Source organism: Podarcis gaigeae (assembly GCF_964106915.1).
Source record: "Podarcis gaigeae genome assembly, chromosome: 14".
In the NCBI taxonomy this organism is placed as follows: domain Eukaryota; kingdom Metazoa; phylum Chordata; class Lepidosauria; order Squamata; family Lacertidae; genus Podarcis; species Podarcis gaigeae.
Window position 1 is genome coordinate 39639231 of NC_139690.1, and position 25099 is coordinate 39664329.

At 48.1% G+C, this 25099-nt stretch overlaps 1 protein-coding gene across 1 annotated transcript in view; it reads left to right on the forward strand.

Moving 5' to 3' along the window:
- Window positions 1–3147: 3147 nt before the first annotated feature.
- Window positions 3148–25099, forward strand: part of XYLT1 (xylosyltransferase 1) — a 161894-nt gene continuing 139942 nt past the window's right edge. The window contains exon 1 of the mRNA XM_083711384.1: window positions 3148–4188. Within this exon, the coding sequence (XP_083567510.1) occupies window positions 3871–4188 (318 nt within the window). The 5' untranslated portion in view covers window positions 3148–3870. The remainder of the gene's footprint in view (window positions 4189–25099) is intronic.

Below are 25099 nucleotides of genomic sequence, written 5' to 3' on the forward strand. Positions count from 1 at the left end.
GTGCTGCCTTTTCAAATGCTTCCCCCCCCCCCCCCGTTGTTGGCTGTGGTCTCCCCCCCCCCCACTCCTTTCTCCTTCCCTCATCTACTTTTCTGACAAATGACCTTGATTTCTAATGCAGGCAGCAACTTGTCCCCCCTCGGCCCACGTAGGCCTCAGCATTTCCTTCAGGGAGAGCAAACTTCGACAGAAAGCTCAATATTTGAGGACCCATTGGCACATTTCTCAGAAGCAGCCTCAAGACAGCCCGTGATATGAGTGGCGTCTCCTAAAAATAACCTCCTTCCATAGGCGTGCCTGTGCTGTTGCTTCACAGCTTCCCTGCTCAGGGGCTTCAACCTTCGCTCGAGCTGCTGGAGAAAAACACCACAGTAGGGAAGGCCCATGGCTCAGTGGGAGAACATCTTTTTTGTGTAGAGATGGTCCCAGGTATCTCTAGGTAGGGCCGGGAGATAGCCACTCCCAGAGAATCATCACGGCAGACAGTACAAAGCTAGATGGACCATAGTCTGATTCAGTAAAGTGAAGGGCTACAACTCTATGATACTACTTTAAGCAGTCTGGGCTTCCCCTGAAAGAATCCCGGGAACTGTAGTTTGTCAAGGGTGCAGAGAGTTTTCATTCCCCTCACAGAGTTACAATTCTTAGAACAGTTTCATAGTCAATCTCTTTTCACAGGGAACTCTGAGAATCTTAGCTCCCTGAGGGGAATAGGGGTCTTCTTAGGAGACCCATAGCACCCTTTACAAACTACAGCTCCCAGAATTATTTGGGGGAAGCCATGAGCACTTGGAAGTGGTATCATAGGGCTTTCAGGGTGTGGTGTGAATGTGGCCAGTACTAAGCTAAATGGTTCAATGGCCAAACTCTGTTTAAGGAAGCTTCCTCTGTTTGCACAAGTCATCCATTCTATTTCATCACAATAATGATGAGCCAGAATCTGCTCTTAAAAGGGGGTGGAGAACCTCAGGGCCAATAGAGAGATGAAACCCTGGAGAGTTGATGCCAACCAGCATAGACAATAGTAGATGGACCAATGACCTCCCTCAGTATTAGGGAGTGTTCTAGGTGCTTAAATGCCGCAAGTGGCTGAGAAGGCACACTCTGTACTACCAGAGAACAGGATGGTATCAGCTCAGCACAGTTTATCTCTCCCAGACCTTTACTCCAAAAATGCAGTTGAGAATCTGGCCCACTAACATCTTAATTAAAAAGCAAAGTACCAATTAATTGTGAGGCTGTTGCTATGCGGGTGCCACATCACAAGAAAGGAGAGCAGATAAGGGGGGCACTTTGACTGTGCAATGAAAAACATGGAAGATAATATTTATTTGGTTCAGCTGAAAAGAAGTGTCACAAAACCTCAGCGCTTGAGGAAATAATAAAGGACAAAAAAGCTAATTGTCTTGAGTAGATTTTTGCAGGTTTCTAGAGCTGCGGCTGCAATTGTAAGGCTGCTTTTAAGCAGGGAATTATTTTTACCTATCACAAACCTCTCTGCGTGGCATTCCAAGCGGCATGTTATTATTATTATTTTAAAAACTGAAATCTTTATATCCATTTGTTAGTAATAACCCACCTGACAACTTTTATCAGCACAAGCTCTAACAGACAAAAGGCTGCACATTTGCAGGAAACTAACAAGAAAAAGTTGTTCAGGTTTTGCTGAATAATTTAAGTATGATCAGTAGCAGTAATAATATTTTGCTCCAGTTATTGAATCTTACGATCACAGAGCTGTAGAGTTGGAAGGGATCCCCAGTGGTGTCATCTAGTCCAATCCCCTGCATTGCAGGAATCACACCTAATAACAGGTAGGGGGTGGCAGGTACACTGACATTTGAAATACTTAGTCAGCCAATGAGTTGTGTGGTGGCTTCTGGGTGTCCCCTCTGTTGAGCATTCCCCATGACGTTTTTGAACAAAGCTGCACGGAGCTTGGTTGGCGGCGGCTATATATTGAGCATTCATTCTGATTTGTTTGCAGCGAGGTTAGATGATGGTGATGCACCAGGCATTATCCCACACTTTCCAGTGCATTTCCCTCCCACTTTCTTTATCACAAAAGTCTTGATTTTTGGAAGGAAGCGGGTTTCATTGCACAAGAGCTCTGAATCAACTCTAATTGCGCAACCTGAGCCTGCTATTTATAGTAAAATAAGTGCTAGCGCTCACTTACAGATTCAGCTAACTTCAGTCAGTGAGGATTAGCCTTAAACAACTTAGGCCCACAGCACCTTAAGGACTGTCTGCTTCCTGATGCTCCACATCAGTCACTGAGATCTTCGGATGCAATACCTTTGATCGCCCTTGAGCAGGCATAGGTAAACTTGGCCCGCCAGTTGTTTTGGGACTACAACTCCCACCACCCCTAGCTAACAGGACCAGTGGTCAGGGATGATGGGAGTTGTAGTCCCAAAACATCTGGAGGGCCGAGTTTACCTATGCCTGCCCTTGAGGTTTGGCCAGCCTTTAGTATGGCAGCCCTTGCGCTGTGGAACTCCATCAAGAGAAGTTCAGACGGTGTGCTTTATTCTTTCTGTTAGGTCTTTTTAAATGGCTACTGTTCAAATAGGCCTTTGGAATGTGATTTGTTTTTATCGGTGTTATTGTAGTATTATGTTGTCATGTTGCACACCGCCTTGTATGTATGGGTGAGTTGCAACATCCTTATCAAAAGGGCTTTTTTCCCCCAAAGCTCCGCTTAAATGCAATCGACTTGTTTTCAGCAGGACTTACTCGCCAGCAGGTGCACAGTGGCGGAGCTCCATGCTCCGGCACCAGCGGAGAAGAGCAGGCGGGGGCGGGGCGCCCAGCGCGGGCGGGGGGCAGCCGCGATGGAACCCCACCGGGATCGCGCTGCCGGGGGCGGTGTGCTCCCCCCGCCCCCTCTTCCTCCGCCAGTGCAGGTGCATGCATAGGAATGCAGCCTTACAGACCCGCTGAAGCCCGTAATCTTAGGCGCAGTGTTCCTCCAAACTGTGGCTGCGTACACACACCATCTATCCCTGCAAAAATCCTGGGAACTGTAGTTCCCCCGCCACGGAGCAACAATTCCCAGCACCCTGAACGGACTGCAACCCCCGGGATTCCGCGGGAGGGAGGGGATGCGCTTGGGCTGAGCGACGTCTGTGCACGCAGCAATTGATGCGAGGCCAGAACAACGCGCGGGCGCGCTCCCACCTTCACACGCCGACTCGCGTGCCTTTAAGAGCGCGGCGTGCTCTCAGGCAATAGCTCGGCACGCGAAGCAGCTCTCGCTCGGCCCAGAGGCTCCCAAAACCAGGAATCGCACCTGCTATAATAGTCGCGGATCGAGCCGCCCTTAAAGGCACAGCTGGAAAGGGGTGGCCGGGGACGCGGGCGCACAGCAGCTAAGCCGGGCGCCGCTCTCGGTTGCGAGCCGTGCCAAGGCGCATCCGGAGAGAGACGCCCCCACCCCCCCTGCCTGTCCAAAGCCCCCAGACCAGCTTCTCTTCCTCCTGAAACAAGGCGCCGCTCGCTCGCTCGGCTGCGCCGCCGCCGGCTCCTCCCCACCGTCTCCTTTACGCGCACGCCCCTCGCCGGCCAAGCCCCTCTCCTCCCCTCGGCTCGTCTGGAGGGAGCGAGCGAGCGCGGGGCTGCCTCGCCTGCCTGGCTGCCGGAGGGCCGGGCCTCCTCGGCTCCTCTCGCCTGCCTGCCTGCCTGCCTGCCTGCTCTCCGCCTCCTCGGCCGCCTCCGCCTCCTCCTCCTGCTGCTGACGTCTCGTCCGTCTGAAAAACTCCAGGCGGCGGCGGCGGATGCGGCGCTTCTGAGTGGCTCAGCGAGCAGCAGCAGCAGCAATCCCGAGCAGCAGCAGCAGCAGCCGCCGCCGCTGCCTCCGCCGCGAAGATGGTGGTGGTGGCCGCGTCGCCTTCGCCGTCTTCGTCCGCGGCCGCTTCGTGCGCCCGCCGCCTGGCCCGCCGCTCGCGCTCGGCGCTGGTCTTGGCGCTCACCGTGCTGCTCGTGCAGACGCTGGTCGTATGGAATTTCAGCAGCCTGGACTCCGGCGAGGAGGAGCAGCAGCGCCCGCCGCAGGGCAGCAGCAGCCGCAGCGCCAGCCGCCGCCGAGAGAAGCGCGACCTGGAGAGCAGCAACCCTGGCCACGACGGGCACCGCGCGCACCAGCACCGCAAGGGACCCGGCGCCTTCCGCGCCAAGGCGGCGATGGTAAGGGGCGCCTTCCCTCCGCTCGCGGGAGAGGAGGTGAGGAGCGGGGAGAGTGAGGCTAGGAAAGGCAGCGGCTTCCCCCACCCCCCTTCCCTCCAAAGATGCTCTGAAGGGCAAGCCCTGGAGGGCGCCGCCGGTGGACCTGGAGAAGACGCCGTGGCCGCCTTTGCGCGCCTGTGCGCCCAAGACGCCTTGGCGCGCGTCTTACCCGTCTGGCGGCGCACTTCTTCGGAAGGCAGCCTCCGCTTCGAAGGGACTTATTGCGGGGTTAGGGGGCGCAGGGTGGTGGGTTAACCCCTTCCCGCCTTCCAGCTGCGTCTTTCCTTCTCCCTCTCCCCGCCTCCTCTCTCGTACTCCCCGCGTGGCGATCTCATCTATCGGACTGTGCTGGGTTTCTATGATGGATGTCCCTTGGGGGGAAACAGTGTTGTTGAATTGGGCTCCTTGGGAATTTTGCACAGAGTGGACTTTAAAAACAAACAAGCACGCACGACGTACAGCCCAAGCCTGATCTAATGCGTTTTGGCTCCGAAGTGAGTCCCGCGGAGGGCAGAGCCGCACCATGCAATATACGGGCTTGCTCAAGAGTAAATAGGGATTTCCACCGTGGCAGGGCTTGCCTCTATGCGCTTGGTGGGAAACACTCTTAAGATTTGGGGCTGTCATTCTAAGACCTCGGGCGCCTTTTGGGGTTTACGTTTAGGTGGAAGAAGGATGGGGTGCTGATGGTGAGGGGAGAAGAAGTCCTTTAAGAAAAAAGACTTTAAGGTGGACGGTATAGAGAAAAAGTAGTAAGATGATTCATGACAAGGTATGTGTGGTATTTCCCCCCTTTCCATGCTCAATCTTGATGTTTGGTGTCTTGCTCAAAGAATAGTCAGAAGTCCTGGGAGTCCTCTTTGCACTCTACAGTTCTTAGATGGAGCGGGTTGTCTCTCAGTGTCTTCTTCTTCATTTTTGCCAAGTAAGACTGCCTTCCACGAACACAGTCTTAACAATGTGTCCATAAGTGACTGCGGAGGCCAATTCTGGATCCACACATCCTTCTTGCAGTGTGTGCTGTGGATGTAGAGGTGTCTTAGGGTTGAGCATCAGGCAAGGGATGGATGGCAACCCAGGAGGCTTCCACATGCCAGCTGGCTTTGCACTTGGTGCAGCTCACACATGCAGGTGTACCACATCATCCACAGGATTGCATTGTTCTCAGGAAAATGCCATCACATATAATCTCCCCCCTATTATATCCAGATTTGCTGTTTCTGGGTTTTGGGGGTTTTTTTTAATAAAAAAGCTTCCTGGATTTTCTGTTGAAATTATAACTCTGGATTAAATATGGGCTGGAAGGGTCTGTTTATGAGAACCATGTCATTTGGGCTTAGGGAAAGTGCCCCGAGGACCTGTAGAAATATGTGTCTCTCTTTTATTAACTTGAGTGTATCCTGGTTTTAAATCTTCATCCTAGGTGACGATGCATGAACCAGTCAGTTTCAGTTTATCATTTTTCCCTGTCTTAAGCTTGATTCTCCACATTCCCACAACTTGTGACAGAGTTCATCAGATTTTAGTTCAAATTTCTCCAATATACACATGGTTGTATGCAATTTTACCTAATATATACAATTTTGCAAAGTGTATATATTTTTGCAAAGCAGTTCCCCCTAACTATAATGCATAATTTCATTGTCCCCGAGAGGGGGCAATGACAATAAAGATATTATTATTATTATTATTATTATTATTATTATTATTATTATTCCCTTACATTACTTTCACCTGCTATGTGTGTTTATATGCAGACTAGTATATGGATCTTTGTACATATAGGTTGGCTGGAGAACTGCACTGCCAAATTCATAGAAGTGCAAATTTTGAAGTTCGGCAGTGTCTTGATTTTGCTTATTGTTTCAGAAAGTGAAGGATCAGTAAGTTCGCCTTTGAGTGTGAACTGAATTGAATTGCTCTCCAGTCCTTAGCCAGGGGCAGGTAGCCAGGGTTTTCTTCTAGACACGGAGGAGTTTTTGATAGTTGGATTTGGGTGCTAAAGGGAAGAAAAAGAAGAAAGGACTCGAAGCACACAATTTGGAAGTCTCTTCCAGCTTGCAATGTGCTGGTGTGGTGCATGTACTCCTACACCCTGTGGCATTTTCTCGAGCCGGGATGGCTCACCCTGGCCATAGAGCAAACTTTTCTGGGACCCCACTGATTTTGCCAGAGTTGGCAAAAAGACAAAAGTCAGACTCAGTGCTGGGGTCGGTGGAGAGATTTAAACCTCTCTGCACAGCCCAGATATGGATCACTGCCTGCCACCCCAGACATCGGATCAATCATTTGATGAGCAGGGAGGGCTGACTGAAGGAGGTAGCTCTGTGCGTGTGTGCATATGCAACAATGTTTGAGGAGCACGACTCCTCTTTGAGTGCTCTTGCCACTTCTATGTGCCTTGCCCAGGCTTACCATCCCTGGCGTAGGAGTCAACTCCTAGAGGCCAAGGTCCCTTTGCCCCCCCCCCAATATTTGAGGTCCTGGACCCCCCCCCCCGAAGTTGAAGGGCATTGCCATTCAAGTGGTGTGTGTGTGCTGTGTCATATGATCGCTTATATGAGGCGAGGCTTACCTGGCTCCTTCCCCAATATTTTATTCAACACCCCAGGCCTTGGGTGGCAAGTGCAAGCAACCTTTTAATCAAAGGAGTTGTTCAGTTCCCCATATGTTTTAAATATGTGTTTTCTGGATTTTCAGTCTCGGACGTGTTGAGCCAAGGCTTGAGTCCAGAACCTCCCTTTGAAGGTTGGGCTGAGTCTTGGAGCATGCTGAAATCCTAAATTGGATGCCTCTGACCCTGTGCTGAGAGAGAGCCATTGTCTTACCTCTGCGAGTAACACTGCCACCTCTTGTGCAGCTAGGGCAAGAGCTTGTAGAGCAAACCAATAAAATTTGAGACAGAATCTTTCGAAACCATAGGGTTGGTCTTTGCCCCTCTCAAAAGTGACCCAGTGCTTCAGCGGCATTTTCCTTCGCCAGGCTGGCCTTGCTTTCGACAAGCCTACCTGAGTCGACCTTTCCACAGCGCTGCTTTGTAAAGAACTCCTCAGTCCGGAGGTTTGAACCTCCTCCACCAACGCTTAACACTGCTGTAATTTTAAAAAGTGTCTGCCTTCATATTCAAGAAAGGTAGCCAGCATAACTCCTTTGTTGGCGGAGACTGCATGTCTGCCTCACGAGGATGCTGCAGTTTCATCTTGCGTTTAGTCAGTGAGTTGAGCTAGGAGGTAACCACTAAAGACCCTTCCCATTATAGCTTCTAGAAGATCCCATCTGCCTCACTGTGGTGGCACTTTTATGACTTAAATTCTAAGCAACCCACCTTAATTCTAGCCCACTCTGTTTGGATTCTCTAACTGGGGAAACTCCCTCCAAGTCAACCTTTTCTTGGAGGGGGGCAGTGCTGAGGTGTTCATTGGGTTAAGAAAGGCATTCAGGACATTCTCAGAGGTATCCTTTTTCATGTGTTCCATGGGACGTTGTGAAAGAGGTCCAGAAAGATCTACAGCACCCCCCAAAAACCCCATTAAAAATCCCCCACTGTGTCTTGGGATCACAATATTTCCCTGAAGGAAATCCTGTAGATCCAATGAATTAACTCCACCTGGCGTGCCTGGTTTAAATCAACAACTGCCCATTGCTCCTCTCCTTAAAATTTCCCCAATAGTTCCCCAAGGAAGGAGAGAACAGCCATATTTTGGAACACAAATATTTTGGAGCCGGATAGAAATTTCTGTGCATCTTTTATTTTAAGGGCAGCTGTCTTAAATCATTTGAAGTTGCCCTCTGTCCTGGCTTTGGGGTTTCACAGCTGAGCTGTAGCAAAAGCATCCTAGTTCTGGATCTCTCAGAAGGTTGTTTTTTAACTTTCAAAGCTGCTGTGAGCAGTGTCACACCAGTGCGAGTTAACTTCCCTACTGAGCATTAATCTGGCTTTTAAAAACACACTCTTTTCCTTGTACCCTTTGGCGGTTTGCTCAGCCGTTTCGGGTGTGGGAGCCCCTGGCTATCACCCACAATTCTTCCCTTTGGCTATCAACTGATAAGGGGAAGGGGAGCAAGAGGAGAAATGTCCCAGAGGCCTTTGGCACATCAGCAGTTTCTCCAACTACCTTAAAGGCACAGGCACCTCCCGGATATCCACTGCATTTCTCTTCCATCTCCCTTCTTGCATTTGCGACCCCACCTTGCCTCTTCTCCCTGGATCCCTTTAGCCTTGGAGCTCAACTTTTTCCCACTCTTTTGAGCTCAGGGAAAGAGGAGAACAGAAGCCCTAAATGACCTTTGTTTTCCTTTTGGAGGGTTTGCTGTGCTATACCCACCTGAGGAATTTCGTTCCCTGAAGCAACCAAACTATCCGCAGGGGATCTAGTTATGAAACAGCAGAGGGGAAAGTGCTTTAACTGGGTTCTCTATTATTAGAAGCCCTCTTAGGGGACTCAATTATTTTGAAATGCATCACTTGCTGAGTTATCAAAATCTCCCCCCAAAGTCGAGGGGCATTTTCCTTCGCTGCTGGGATATTTGCATTGGGGATTTTATATATATAATATATATAATATCTTCTCTCTGTGTATAATATTGCAAAGCAAAGCATGGTGCTGAGCGGTCCCTGAACAGGTAGATCAGGAAGGACTTGCGATGCTGATGAAATGGGCAGCAATGTTGCAAGGAATGCATGTGGTGTTGAAAATATTGCCCCCTCACACATATTTTTAAAAATGAATATTACGGGTTGATTTCAGGCGAGTTCTTTCCAGAGCACACTTACTAAAACGAATAGACGCAAGTTAGTCCTGCCCATTAATTCCAGTGGGTGTACTCTGAGTAGGACTAGCATGGAAAACGTTATATCTTGCTTGCTAGAACAGGCCGGGATATGTTTGTTTTACTTACCTCTTAAGGTAAGTAAACCTCAGCTTTATCTTCTCCTGAAGATATCCTGCAAGGCAGCCAGGGATTAGATCAGAGGTTTCCTTTTTCTAAATGGGCTACCTTCCCAGGTTGTTGACAAGCCCCACCTGCCCTTCACGTCCCTCTACAGATCATGCAGAAAACACCTTCTTGACCATTGGACCCTCTATCGGTCTTATTCTCTCAATCTACTATAGCCTGTCTTCACATGCAGGGGGAGTCCCTAACTCACCCTCAAAGGAGCACGATGTGTCCCCCCCCTCACCAGCGGTACTCCCCCTCCCGTAACACCCCCATACACCCCTGGGTTGATATTACCTGTTTACTAAAAGGATTCATATGCCACTTTTCATTCAGGGTATCAAAGTTGTGTACAGCATGATTTAAACAATGAAATATAATTAAAACTACATCAAATGATATATCAAACAAGGGGCATGTCTCTTGACGACACTCCTTTTTCAGGAAGCCTTTTCAAGCGGAGGTTTTTATCCTTGTCAGTCTCTTGTATCGGATTTGAAATTGCTTTTATTGTTGATGGTTTTTGTCCTTAATTGCTCTGAGATGCTTTTATGGGAAGTGATTCATAAAATAAATAAATAAAAATAAGCATACAGTCCTCATACGGTAGGCACGAACGAGTGAGCTGGTGATCAGTGGTCTTTAATTCACTCAAGCGTTTGCAGTCCAGTTGTCAACAAGAAACCACCAGTGAAGGTGCCCGCTGGATTTCTGGGGGGAGACTGTGCCACAAAACAGGCACTCCTACCAGTGGCGTAGCGTGGGGGGTGCAGGGGGGCCGGTCGCACCGGGCGCAACATCTGGGGGTTTGGGTTAGGGGGCGCAAATCCATGGGTAAGGGGGCGCAAATCCACGGGTTAGGGGGTGCAAATCCACGGGTTAGGGGGCGCAAATTACTTGCCTTGCCCTGGGTGCTGACAACCCACGCTACACCACTGACCCCTACAGAGAAACACCCTACTCCTGGTTGGTGCCAGGTGGGTCAGAACAGGCTGTGGTGCCACACACAGGTGGTTCTTTATTTGGGGGATGGTGGGCCAGGTCCTTATCTTCCCCCACCCCTCACAGGCCTAGTTTGACAGTTGGTTGGGGCCACAGCCCTGTCAGTCACCTGATGCCACTGTGATGTCATCAACCCATTTTTTTGCATAGGGCTGTAAATGGAAGGCACAGTCAGCTGATCACTGGGCCTTCTGCTATGATCAGCTGATTGCCAGGACTTGCAAAGTGATGGGCATAGGACGGCCAACCAGCTGACCGTTGGGTGTCTGCAAAGTCCCATTGGCCCTGCCACTTATTTCCCTGCACCTAATGCCCTCTGTCAACAGGCGTAGGCCTGGTGAGTATGACTTGGCCACAGCAACCTTGCAGGCCAAACGGGGAGCCCTGGCAGGCTGAATTAGACTTGCTGCTTTATGTTCAGCCTTTTCCCTCCAAGGCAAGGGTAGCCAACAAGGTGCCCTCCAGATGCAGGTGGACTTGCAACTCCCATCAGCCTCAACTAGCACAACCAATGGCTAGGATTGACTGGAGTTGTAGTCCAGCAGCGTCTGGAGGGTGCCAAACTGGCAAACCCTGTTCAAGACACCACATGTTGATCTTCCCCTTTCCCAATTTTCCTGACTTTCAGCCCTATAAGGTAGATTGTACACAAACACACACACACACACACACACAGAGAGAGAGAGAGAGAGAGAGAGAGAGAGAGAGACCCTTGAAAACTCAGCGAGTTATTTATGGCTGAGAAGTAATTTGAAGCCAGGACGTCTGGCCTGATATGACTTTGCTATTGCACCTTCCTGCCTTTTTGAGACTGAAGGACTGTCACGAAACAGGAAACTGGACTTTGCCATTCATGACATCACTGTTAGCACACAAGTGGTTGTAATAAGAATGACGAAAGGCAGTGGAGGCAACGAAATCATTTGCCGATGGGATATTTTGGACCTGGGGGTCGAAAGAAAAGGAAAGTTTTCTCCCTTGCCCCCCCCCCCCGTTAGCACTGAGAGAAATCTTATTACAAAGCTTTCCATTAACCAGGCTCTGCTTAATAAAACAAACAAATCTCTTCAGCCTCTGAGCTAATGTATGCATTATTTAAGAACACTGTTAAAAGGCGGCAGCCTAAATGGATGGGCTACTGTGTCAGTTGTCTCATTAAGTCTCTCTCTCTTAGGCTTTCTCTTTTTTAATTTGGCTTTTTATGGCCCACCTAAGATTTGAGACAGATTATAAACCACTTGGTTCATATTCACAGCATCTCTGATTGGTGGGCAAGTCGTGCGCTATTCCCGAATGCCGGATCTTTCAGAAGCACTCTGCTGTGAGCTTTGGCAAGTTAACAGAATGCAAAGGAACATAGGAAACTGCCTGGTCCTGAGTCAAACCATTGGGCCATCTACCTCAGTATTGTCTACACTGGCTGGCAGCAGCTCTCTGGGGTTTCTGGCAGGGGACATTCCCAGCCCCACCGAACCCGGGATCTTTCTATTTATTTTCTCCAAGGAGCTCAAGATGGTACACATAGTTCTCCTCCTTGTTTAATCCCCACAACAACCCTGTGAGGTAGGCTAGGCTGAGAGGCAATGATGGGCCTTTATGACCAAGTGGGGATTTGAACCCTAGTCTCCCAAGTCCTGGGGACGCGGGTGGCCCTGTGGGTTAAACCACACAGCCTAGGACTTGCCAATCAGAAGGTCGGCGGTTCGAATCCCTGCGACGGGGTGAGCTCCTGTTGCTCAGTCCCTGCTCCTGCCAACCTAGCAGTTCGAAAGCACATCAAAGTGCAAGCAGATAAATAGGTACCGCTCCGCTGGGAAGGTAAATGGCGTTTCTGTGCGCTGCTCTGGTTCGCCAGAAGCAGCTTAGTCATGCTGGCCACATGACCCGGAAGCTGTATGCCGGCTCCCTTGGCCAATAAAGCGAGATGAGCGCCGCAACCCCAGAGTCGGCCACAACTGGACCTAATGGTCAGGGGTCCCTTTACTCCCAGGTCCTAGTCCAACACACTAACCACTACACACCACACTTGTTCACCCAGCACCCTGAAACTGCACTGTGGAACAACCAGAGGCTTTGGTTCATGGTAGGTGCCTTGTTCTCACTCCCCCCTTTTTAATATTAAGGTTTCATTGGTCCACCCCCCCAAAAAAATGGTCCATTCCCCCCCCCAAAAAAATTTCCCATATCTCTCTGCAGTTGTTCTTATTTGAAATTAAAGCCTATTCATTTTTCTGCTGTGACAAGAGAGGACCAGCTGTTGTACACAAGAAATCTACGCCTGGTGTGCACATCCCACCAAGTGTTGAAATTAACAGTATGAAATAACCCATATGGTTACCTGGTTTGCATCTTTTTCCTGAAAATACTGTTCTCGTCCTTAATTCTGTGTGTGAGTTCCGAAAATGCAACGTTCCGTGTAGATATTTCCAAAACCTCATGTTGATGCTGGATGACTCGAGGGGAGAGGAGCATGAACTGGGGTATAATTCACAAATGTTGTTCAGAGTGTGCGGCTCGCAATTCTCCTGATTCTTCTCTGCAAAGCTGGAGTAAATTTTGCTCCTGGCAGAGACAGTAGGGCCTGTTGCTATCCAGAACATAGGAAGCTGCCTTGCAGTGAGTCAAACCATTGGTCCACCTAGTTCTATCTTGTCTACACCAGGGACATTTCTGGCAGTACCTGGAGATGCCAGGGGTTGAACCCGGACCTGCTGCATGCATATCAGATACCCTACCTCTGAGCTAAAGGCCTCCCACTTTTGACCCAGCTGCAACTGCACAGCTCAGGTTTTCCTTGGGGTTTACCTTCTGCTCTTTAATTCAATTGTCCCATGTTTCGTTAGCTTGCAGCCAGGTTTGAGGTGACATTAACTGCACCTTCTCATTTAACTTGTCCTTCACAAAACAAGCAAACAAAAAACGCAGGTAGCACCAGCTGTGTATGTGGTGGGTGACAATTATTAGAATCGTTGCAGACAGGGAGGAGGAACTTATCCCTTTCCCCTTTTGGTGCTTTTCTGATGCGTCCATTGGCATCAGGGAGAAATCCCCTGTTGGTACTTACACGGGATTTTCCCCCAAAGCAAATAATTTTTTTTCTGAAGAGGGACTTTCCGCTGGACTGTAGCAAGGGAGGAAAGCATCAGAGAAGTTCCTCCTCCAGGCTTGCTGCAATCCCAGCAATTAACTCCCCTCCCGAAACAACTGGTGCTGCTTGCATTAAACATAGTAGCGCCTGGTGTCCATTGAGACAGGGCAGAAGGCAGAGAAAAAGAAAAGTAGTTCTCTGCCCCCCATAGACAATGGTCAGGGATGATGGGAATTGTAGTCCAGACCATCTGGAGGGCACCAGGTTTGGGGAAGACTGCCCATGATGATGTCAAAGGCTGTAAACCAGATCTTTTAGTGGCTGTAAGTGTGCATGTCTCTGTTATAGACTGTGGGGCTGTTCTGTTTGGTGGGTTGTTGTTGTTGTTAACACCAGCTGAGGATTCTGGCTTTAAAAAGCATAATTACTGTTGCTGTAATAATGGCATCAAACAAGCAATTATTTTTTTGTGTGTGTTTTAAATTTTGCATTGCAGAGCACAATTTCCTCCTTGGATCAGTGCAAACAGTTTTATACGTTGTGCTCCGCAATAGGCCAATAACAACACAGAAAATTTATTCACATTTATCATCTGGCTGTGCCATTTCTTGGTGTTAGAATAACGGGTTGCTACCCACAAGGAGTTGCCACGCCGAATTGGAAAAAGCCTATCCAGTGTCAATGATACTCAAAAGACCTGCACGTAGAAATGGAAGGATATCCCCTTTTCCCCAGCATGGAGAAGGATGGGGAGAAAACTGGGGCCGGCTGGCTCAGACTGCCATGAATAGTGTTAGAAACTAAGGTTTGAAAGCTAGGAGCTAAATGGCACCTTAAACCTAGGTTATGGGCGCAACAACGGAATGTCTAGGCGTGCTTTTCTTATAACAAGAATTCAAAGCTGAAAATGAATGAATGCAGCTAAAATATTATGTTCATTTTTCACATGGTCTAGTCCTTCCCCTGGGACGTGGGCGGCACTGTGGTCTAAACCACTGAGCCTCTCGGGCTTGCTGATCAGGAGGTCGGCGGTTCGAATCCCCACGATGGGATGAGCTCCCGTTGCTCGGTCCCAGCTCCTGCCAACCTAGCAGTTCGAATGCACCCCAAAAAGTGCAAGTAGATAAATAGATACCGCTCCGGTGGGAAGGTAAACAGTGTTTCCATGCACTGCTCTGGTTTCACCAGAAGCAGCTTAGTCATGCTGGCCACATGACCCAGAAAAACTGTCAGCGGACAAACGCTGGCTCCCTTGGCCTGTATAGCGAGATGAGCGCTGCAACCCCAGAGTTGTTCGTGACTGGACTTAACTGTCAGGGGACCTTTACCTTTTTTAGTCCTTCCCCTACCCACCCCCCTGATATTCTTAAGAGGGTCTCTTCTCCAGTCTACTCCAGACGGTAGCTGGAGGTGGGAAGGCAGAAAAAGGTTCCTCCTTTCCTTCCACTCTGCAGTTTTAATCTGAAATCTTAGGTGCAGGACTGTGCCCAGAGCTCAGAAACTGCTCGCACTAATGAAATTCCTTGTCGCAAAACACGCCTAGTTTCGAACACTGGTCATGAGCTCTGATGTCACCTTCTAAACTGCACCAAATGGACCAATGGTCTATCTTGGTACAAGGCAGCTTCCTGTGATAAATATGGAACTCTGGGAAAAGTGATTCGCTTTTCCTGCAGCAGCCGACTGGGTGGGGAGTGACAGACAGAGAAGACGAATAATGGTTCCGCCCACCACTGATACATGACCGTAGATAGGACAGGTGTAGCCAATGTCCCCAACTCTTGGCCTAGGCCTTGGATTTCCCCATATAATATCACTTTATATGTTCCAAAATTCTCTTTTCTCGCTGGGAGGCAAGCAAAACTCAAGGCGTAGCATGCAGAATCCAGAGTGTACCATGGAGGGTTACCAACTTTTTTAGGCTGGTGGGGACATTCAGAATTCTGAGAGAGTTTTGTGGGTGCCATTCACAAAATGGCTGCCGTGGTGCATGGTGCTTCACAAATTGGATTGGTGGAACATGGTGGGGCACGGCAAAAACACAGAGTGGATATTTCGTGAGATCTTTTGTGGGTGCCATAGGGCACACTGGAGGGAACTCATTGGCAACACCTGGGGTAACAAAATGGTGGAGTAATAACAAGATGGAACTGGAAAAATATTCTCATGGCTAGTTTCAACCCTACCATTCCAGGTACACCATGTGCGTCTGGATTTAAGCATGTCCGTTGCCTCCTAAACCAAAAGAGCCTCCAACTCAAACGGTCTGGAAGGTCCAGAATCCCGCTGATGCCTAGAGAACACGCAGCCCTTGGAAGGTTGACCCAAGTTCTAATCCAACCCTTGGAATGAAATAGATTCTCCACCCCTGCTCTAAACTTAACAAGTGTTTATACCTGCATAGCTTTCTGGTCATGCACTGTTTACCGAAGAGAGATTCAGCTTAAAGTTTCCTCATGGACTGTAGCCATAACTCATGAGTGCTGCATGTTTATATTCAATCCATAACTAGGAGAGTACTCTCTTCGCTTACCACCATAAATGGTGAGGCTCGAGGAGTCGTGCTCCCGATTTCTGCACTGCATAGCTGTTGTTTCTCGTGCTGAGCAAAAACGGAAGGTTACTGTGGGACACTTGTCATCTGCCCTCTTATTTTGAGAGGCGATTTGGGAATTCTTCAGAGAATCATAGAATCATAGAGTTGGAAGAGACCACAAGGGCCATCGAGTCCAACCCCCTGCCAAGCAGGAAACACCATCAGAGCACTCCTGACATATGGTTGTCAAGCCTCTGCTTAAAGACCTCCAAAGAAGGAGACTCCACCACACTCCTTGGCAGCAAATTCCACTGTCGAACAGCTCTTACTGTCAGGAAGTTCTTCCTAATGTTTGGGTGGAATCTAAGGTCTGAAGTGATTATACCATACATACAATTGGCCTCTTTTTCTTTCTTTCCCTATTTTATTTATTATTTATTTTTTGGGTGGGAGTAATAATGGGTTGAAATGCTATAGTCAGTTATTTGGGGAGACTTTAATAAAATGACTTGGCAAAGAGCAGAAGACTTCATTGAATATTTGGCTACGGTTTTCTCCTTCAGGTTTTGGGGTGGGGCAGGTTTAGCTGTGTTCACATTATTGTTGTATCTGTGGTCTATTATGTTCGGGTTGTGTTCTGGTGAATGGGGCCTTTATTAAATAAATTGGCTGAAAGGAGTGGAGGGATGACACTGCAGAGTCCTGTGATCCCTGGGTTGTGAATAGTTGTTAAATGTCAAATTGCATCTACTCTTTTCTCATAAGATACAGTTCATTTCAGCTGCGTCTTCCTACTACTATTATTCTTTTGATAAAGGCTAATTATACACTTGGTATAAATAGTCTGATCTTCAGAAGAATCATTTAAGTGTGTCTGTATGTGGCAGGGTGGACATTAACCCTGATGCCAGAATTTAATTTTGGGTAGGGATCAGTGAGCATCCTTGACCTTGTCCCAAAGGGTTGAGGTCTCCAAAGCATTTTGAGATCATCCTTCGTAGAGGAAACTGCCTTATACCAAGGATCAGGCTATTGGTTTATCTAGCTCACTAACTGATGTGATGGGCACTGGTTCTCTAGGGTTTCAGACAGGTAGTCTCCCCCAGTCCTACCTGGAGATCCTGGGGATTGAACCTGGGACCTCCTGCATTCAAAGCAGATGCTCTATGATTGAGATAAGAACTGCCCACCAAGGGACTCACTGGTATTTTTCATGCAGAATAGGTTCTCAAAAACCTAGCTTGGAGCAGGGGCAAAGGTTAGCTACTCCCGGTCTCTGGAGATGTGGGCTGCCTTTTATCTTTGGGAACCAGAAACCAAGTCTAGGCATCTCCCAACATTTTCCCTACCACACTCATCAAAGAGGAGGCTGTTGTTTGCCAGGAATGGGAGGTCAATTCCCATCAGCCCCAGCAAGCATGGCCAATGGCTGGGGTAGATGGGAGCTGTAGTTCAGTAACATCTGGAGGGCTAAAGGTGCCCTATCCTTGATATAATCCAATCAGCTGATCAGTGCAGGAAATCCAGGGTTAGATCTCCAACAAGCCTCTGTTTTGAAGACAGTGTAGTTGTGGGTCATGATGCCATATGCGGCTTCCATTATCTGCGCCCCCCTGCCTCTCAGTGAGTGAAATCTGCCAATTTCAGTTTCTTTCTCTTTCACATTTCCTTACTCTTTAACTTAAATTCTCCAGTTCAGTTCTGCATCAATTTGTGAATATTTTTAAAAATGAAAACTCACCTGCATTTTACTGCCGTTTTCTCCTAATATACACATTTTTGCAAAGTCATTTCCCCCAATGGAACACATGTTGGAGTGTTATTTTCACTGATGTATGTGGGGTTTTTTGTATCATTATTTTTTATACTGATGTATATGTTTTAATGCACTCTTTACCCTAATATATGCATTAATGTGCCCTTTACCTAGCTGGAGAACTGAGCTGCAAAATTCAGCTGAATTTCAGAGGGTGGTTGCATTTCAGTTTGCACTAGGCAGGTTCAGCTACCATGGGAATAGATAATTTCTCCTCCATCCTTACCTCTGTATACCTGTCATGGGGGGAGACAATGGGAGAGGGGTCTTCATTTGTTTATTCATTCTTCCATTTACACCCCACCTTTTCTCCAAGGAGCTCAAGGTGGCATACACAGTTCTCTCCCTTTCATTTCATCTTCACAACAACTCTGTGAGGTAGGTTAGGCTGAGAGACTGCCACTGGCCCCAAGTCAACCAGTGGAGCTTTGCGGTCAAGTGAGGCTTGGAACCCTGGCTCTCCAGGTCCTGGTCTGACTCCCTAAGCACCACACCCCAGCACTTCTCATGTTCATCCCTTGGCAAGGGCAAGCCCAACCACTTCTGTACGTAATTGTTGAATTGTTCTTACCATCAAGAGGTTCCTTGCTAACATTCATTTAAAATATCCTTGACCACTTGGATTTCTATGGCTCTTTTCTTTTCTTTTTTGTGGTATTCAGAGCTGACTTTCAAACCACTCTAATGCAACAATGCCATGGCCCTCAATGGCATAGTAAGAGCCATTGTGGCGTAGTGGTTAGACTGGGAAAACATGGGTTCATATCCTATTTAGGCTGCATACACAGCACACCTTTGAAGCATGCCTCCCCTTCGCCCAAGAATCATGGGAACTGTAGTTTGTTAAGGGTGCTGGGAAATGTAGCTGGACTAGATGACTCTTGGGATCCCTTCCAGCAGTTCTATGACACTATAGGTTCTTTCAGCAAAGACACAGAAGGATATCTCACCTATGCTCCGGGCGCTTAGTATAATCTCAAGAATGCCATTACAATTATTAGTCACTATATTTTTTCAATCTTAATGAGCCTTAAAAAAAGAAAGAAAGTAGAATTTCCACCTTGCCAAGACTTCTAGGCAAAAGATACTTCAGTGTAATGCAGAGGCAGCCAACATGTTGCCCTCCAGATATTGCAAGACTATAATTCGCATAATCCCTTACCATGGTTGTGCTGTCTGGGGCTGATGGGAGTTGCAGTTCAACGACATACAGAGGGCATAAAGGTACCACAGCAAGGATGGGAAAGCTTTTACAGCCCCAGGGCTACCTTCCCTTCGGGGGCCGCTTGGCAGTGGTGGGCGGGGCCAGATGAAAAAGTGGATGGAACAGAGGGTGCACATTCTCATCTGTGCACGGTTTCTACAAGCTCAAAACCACTTGTGTCCTCCATCAGAATTCAGGGGCACATTCTAACCAGGCAAACACAGGGTGCGAAGGAGATCCAGTGAGGGGTGTGGCCTGGGGAGAGTTCCGAGAGCCATTCAGAGAGACATGGAGGGCCGCATTCGGTCTCGGGGGCCCTTGGCTGCTCACAGATGTACAATAGCTTTTGCTGTCCACACATTGGCACATCACAAAACTTCCATGTCCTGCAGCCCTGGCGCTAAGCTCTATTGAGGCAAAATGCCAAGATGTTTGAAATCTGAAGTACTGCATGGCTACAAGGTATTATTCTCCTGGTGCCCACACTAACAGCTTTGCTGGCTTCGTTTACGCAAGAACTTCCCAAACAAGCATCCAGCTGTTATCAGGAGGCAGCTCCTTGAAGCAGAAAAGCAACATGGTTGAGGGTCTGTTATTACAACAGTAGCTGAGACCCACTTCAGCACGAGAGTCCCATTAGCAAGGTGTGTACCACGTCCAGACAGTTGGCAACCAACAACTTGGAAGGAGCAACAGGGAAAAAAGGGGAGGCAGGCTGTAAATTTTGAGAGGATCAACAAGGTGCTGCAGGCGTGTGGTGGGCAATGTTGAAGTGCAGGAGCACATTGTGACAGCCCTTAGAGCCACACTTCCAAAGAGAGTCGAAAAATGCAAGCAGTTCTCCTGAACTCATTCACATAAATGTATCACACACAGCAGTATGTAGCAGCAACAGTCCGTAGCGCAATGCCCAAACCCTATGTGTAAAGGTAAAGGTAAAGGGACCCCTGACCATTAGGTCCAGTCGTGACCGACTCTGGGGTTGGGGCACTCGTCTCACTTTACTGGCCGAAGGAGCCGGCGTACAGCTTCCGGGTCATGTGGCCAGCATGACTAAGCCGCTTCTGGGGAACCAGAGCAGCGCACGGAAACGCCGTTTACCTTCCCGCTGGAGCGGTATCTATTTATCTACTTGCACTTTGAAGTGCTTTCAAACTGCTAGGTGGGCAGGTGCAGGGACCGAGCAATGGGAGCTCACCCTGTCACGGGGATTCGAACCGCCGACCTTCTGATCGGCAAGTCCTAGGCTCTGTGGTTTAACCCACAGCGCCACCCGCGTCCCAACCCTATGTATAGTTTACTCCAATGCTATGACTCCAGTCCTATGCAAAGTTGCCCAGGAGTAAACTCCCTTGAGCTCAGTGGTGCTTAATTCTGACTGCATAGGTTCAGCTTGTAACACTGAGGTTTAACAAAAGATATTCAGCCAGTTGAAACACAACTTTTTGTATTTAATAAGAGGTGCAAGCAACCTTGCAGGGAAGTGTAGGAACACCATCGGGGGAAAAGAAAGAAGTACCCAGCCTCTATTTCCCTGCCCCCATTCTCTGACTTCCTCTGTGGTAGTCTGCCACAAGCAATAGCAAAATGAGAAAGTCTCGTCACCACCTTTGCTTGCCAGGCTAAGAATGGCAGACGATGCCATCCCTCCTCCTCCCCCCCCCAAACCTCGTTCTGGAGCTGTTCTCTCCCTCTACTACGCAACCAACAATGATGTTATCAGCCTCTACTCCACTTCTAAGAACTATGTTGTTTTTAATTTTTCATGTGGTTTGTCTTCTTTTTACTGTTATAAACAACTTTGATACATTTTTGCAATATTTTTAATAAATAAATATAATTCCGGTGCTCAATTTTTAAAATTAATTTTACTTTATACACTGCCTTTCCTTGGAATAGTTCAAAGCAGAGGATCTGGTTCTCCACTCACCCTCTTTAACTGCTCAGCAACTCAGTAGAGGTAGGTTAGGTTGACTCTGTGTGTGTCTGGCCCAAGGTTTCCCTCTGAAGGAATCCCAGGAACTATAGGGTGTTGGGAAATATCGCACCACTGATTTAAAGCCCATTCTGCAACTCAGGCCTAGGGACGCGGATGGCGCTGTGGGTTAAACCACAGAGCCAATGACTTGCCGATCAGAAGTTGGCGGTTCGAATCCCCACGATGGGGTGAGCTCCCGTTGTTCGGTCCCTGCTCCTGCCAACCTAGCAGTTCGAAAGCACGTCAAAGTGCAAGTAGATAAATAGGTACCACTACAGCAGGAAGGTAAACGGCATTTCCGTGCGCTGCTCTGGTTCACCAGAAGCGGCTTAGTCATGCTGGCCACATGACCCAGAAGCTATATGCTGGCTCCCTTGGCCAATAAAGCGAGATGAGCGCCGCAACCCCAGAGTCGGTCACGACTGGACCTAATGGTCGGGGTCCCTTTACCTTTACCTACATCTCAGGAATTCTGGGAAATGTACTGTGCTGGACTTGATGGGCCTTTGGGATTGATCCAACAGAGCTTTGCTGAGTTCTTCTTAATTGCTTTCACTTCACTCATTCCTGCTAGCACTGGGAAGAACCTAACCACCACCTCCACCGTAGCATTGTGGCTGAACTAGGAACCGGGTTTTTGTAATGGAACAAACCATGGTGATAAGCTAGGACTTGTCCTTGGCTCATCAACCATGGTTTGTTTGAGTTCAGAGATGGTGGTTTGTTTCCTCCCCAGGCTAGCAGGGTTGAGGGAAGCAGGGGCAATGAGCTCATGCATGATAAACTGTGGTTTATGGCCTATTGTGCCATGTGGGTGTGGCCTTTGAAGTGTTGAAGCTATTCTAGAACAATAGCCCAAAATCAAACTCTACTGCTGCATATTGTGCTGAACACAGCCACAATAGATCTGCTAAGTCTTCAAGGTGCTGACAAGGCAAGGCTCTGTTGTGTCATACCAGAATATGTCTGTCTGGAGCCGCTTGACCTCAAGCTGTTTGTGTGAAGGATCAAAGAAGCCAGTCAGATCTTCAGCTAAAGTGTGATTTTTAACAGATGTTTTGGTATCCTGATTCTCATATCTCCTCAGGCTCCCTTTAGCATGTGGCTGCATGGCTAAGGGTTGCCCAGGTCATAGAAGCTTATGAGCTGCCTTTGATCATGTTAGATTTATTGGCTGACCCGACTTGCTACTCTGACTGGCAGTAGCTAACCTGTGGTCTCCAGCCGATGTCTTGCAGATGTTGGTCACAGGTCAAATAGAACCTTCAAGAGTGAACACAACCCATATATAACACTGGTGCGAAGGCCTATCCATCAAGGCAAAATGGTGGCCATGAGCACAATGGTACTCTTGAGGCCTTCCCTTGGCACCCATGAGGCCTCTGAGCCTCTCCACTCAGCTGTCTCCAAGGACATGAGGTAGTGAGGGAGGTTTCACCCTGACATCTCGTGGGGTCAGGCCACCGCCAGGGCCCAGCGCCCTGAAGGAGGAACAAGCTGCATTGGTTCTGGCACATTACGTCTCATTCCTCCCTCAATTTGAGGGCCAGGGAGCGATGGTGCCTTTCCCCAGCCTATACTTCTGTTGATGCAGCCTAGAATAGCATTAGTTTTTTTGCTGCTGTTGCTGCTGCTGCATCACACTGTTGACTCATGTTAAGCTTGTGGCCCACTAAGCCCTTAGATCCTTTCCCCTTGTACTGCTAGTAAGCCACAGATTCTGGCAACTGCTAGCATGGAGGAGGAGGAATGTGGTCCTCTAGGTACTGCTGGACGGCATCTCCCATCATCCCATGGGGCACGTTGGCTGAGCCTGATAGGAGCTGGGAGGTTCCACCAACATCTGGAGCCACCCAGAGTGGCTGTGGCAACCCAGTTGGATGGGTGGGGTTAAAAGTATCATCCTCATCATCTGGAGGGTAACAGCTTCCCCATTCCTGTGCTACAGAGGAATGCTATAGATCCTCTTAACCCAGCTGACATGTTTCTGTTGAAACAAAAGTTGAAATGCCCATCCCCACCAGTATGGTGCAAGTGATCACATAGGTGTTGGTGGATGTGGTTTCTGATGCAATCTGTTGCTGTCAGGCAAGAAGAAAGGCCGATTTTACTTCTCTTTTCTGTAACCAGAATAATACTGTAATAATAAAAATTCTACGGATGTGGTAGGGGAGGGAAATCCTCTTTACCTCAAGCAGGAAGACTCAAAAGCACTTTTGTTTTGTCGTTTTTTTGCGGGGGCGGGCAGGCTGTGTTAACAACTTACTTCTACACACCCTTTTCTTGGGAGTAAGCCCCACAGGTTTCAGTGGCTTTCAACCGGTCCTAATCCAAGACTCACCTCTGACTCCCAAGCTGCAACATGGGACCCACTTTCACATTTCTGCATTTGAATTCTGCTTAATAGGGTTAATAATACTCGTTATTTGATCCTAAAAGGGCAGACAATAGGCAGTGTGTTACCTCAGGGTTACTACTAAATGAAAACTAGTCCTGCAAAGTGGCAAGAGAAAGCTGTGAGCTTGTGGTTAACCAGAAATATGTAACTTACTTAAAAGAATGGTTCATCCCATTCAGCACTCGTGGAAATTGATAAAATGAGCTTCTAATCACAATAGCATGCCCTAGTCCAGACACATGTATAGTTCTGCTCTGGTCTGGTCAGCCTAAGCTGGAATCCAGCATGGTGGCCCCAGCTTTCCTGCAGCCCACCTGGTATGGCCTTGTGATCTACCTGTGGGTCCTGACCAGTGTTAGAAACTCAGACATATAAGCTAGGCGCCAAATGGCCCCTTAAACCAGGGTTACGGTCGTCAAAACGGAATGCCAAGTTGCCATTTTGGGGCCAGACAGCTCGAAAGTTGTATTTTTCAATACAACTTTTTGGTTCCTGAAATTAGTTCTGATTGTGCAGATAAAAAATAATGGACAGAATTCTAAAGGATGTGTCACTAGTGTGTGGAAGCAGTCAAGATCCAAGGATCCCCAGGCATGCAGCTCCAGTTGGTGGAGAAGTTAGTTGCCATCCTGGCGCCCGGGCATCTTCACTTGGTCACAAGTGGCCGATAGCCAGGTGCAAAATGTGCCTGGCTCCTGGCAAATTTCAAACACTGGTCCCAAACCACTGATTGAAGACCTGTGCAGTGGGATATACTTCTGAGGAAACAGCCATAGGATCATGCTTTAGACCTCTTTCAGCAGAAAGAAATAGTGGTTGTAAGGTATTGAAAGGCTAACAGATCGGTTTATTGCATCAGTTTTTGTGGTTTGGAGTCACACACCCAGGGCGAAGTAAAGCCTTCATGCATGCCATGAAGCGGACTTCAGTCTTATGATCAAATTATCTTTCTGTTTTGTTTTGAAACTTTCCTTTTGCTTGAAAATGTTCTCAGCTGTTACTGTTGCAGTGTGTATTTTGGTTTTCTTTTTTTGTGTGTTTTGTACACTATTTGCTTTTGTCTGAGCTTTTCGTTTCTCTTGTATGCCTGCCTGTTGTGTGTGCACACACACCTGAAGAGATGGTTTCAGGAAAAGGGGGCAAAGGCTTCAGCTGTGGGGCTGCCCCCTTTGAGAAGTCTGGTGTTGGCCACCAGCCTGCTGTGCTCTTATTTATTGAAGAGCAAGAGTTAGCCAGCCACTTTTAACATTTTTGATTAAAAGAGTAAATACATACACACATATATGTAAAAAAATAATTCAGAACATGCACTGTTCAAAATTAGCCAGGCGCCCTGTGCATTTTGTGACTGGCACGGGTCCAATTGAGACCATGTGAGATCTCTGGATACCAGGTTGGCGACTGACATCTCCACCTGGCTGGCCCCTCCAGCTTTCTTAAGCAGGTAAGTAGAAGAGCTTGCATATTGCATGTATATTCCACCTTTTCCTCCAAGGAGTACATAGTTCACCCTCCCCTTCACACTTAATGCTTACAGTGACCGTGTTAGGTAAATTAAGAGACTGCGATTGGCCCAAGGTCACCCAGTGAGCTGAATGGGTATTTGAACCCTGATCTCCCTGGTGCTGGTCCAACACTCTAACCTTGACCTTGGCTTACTAGAGCACTTCTGCTATGGGGCAGCTACATAAATTAAGCAGGTAAATAAATATGGGGGGAAACAAAATGTCACTTAGAGAAGGATCTGTGATATTTTCCTTGAAGCTTGCATTTGTTTTATTCAGGCTTGTTTTATTTGCAGTTTTAATGTATTGTCAACCGCTTTGAGATTTTTTTTCTTTAAAGTCTAAAGCAGGCATAGGCAAACTCGGCCCTCCAGATGTTTTGGGACTACAACTCCCATCATCCCTAG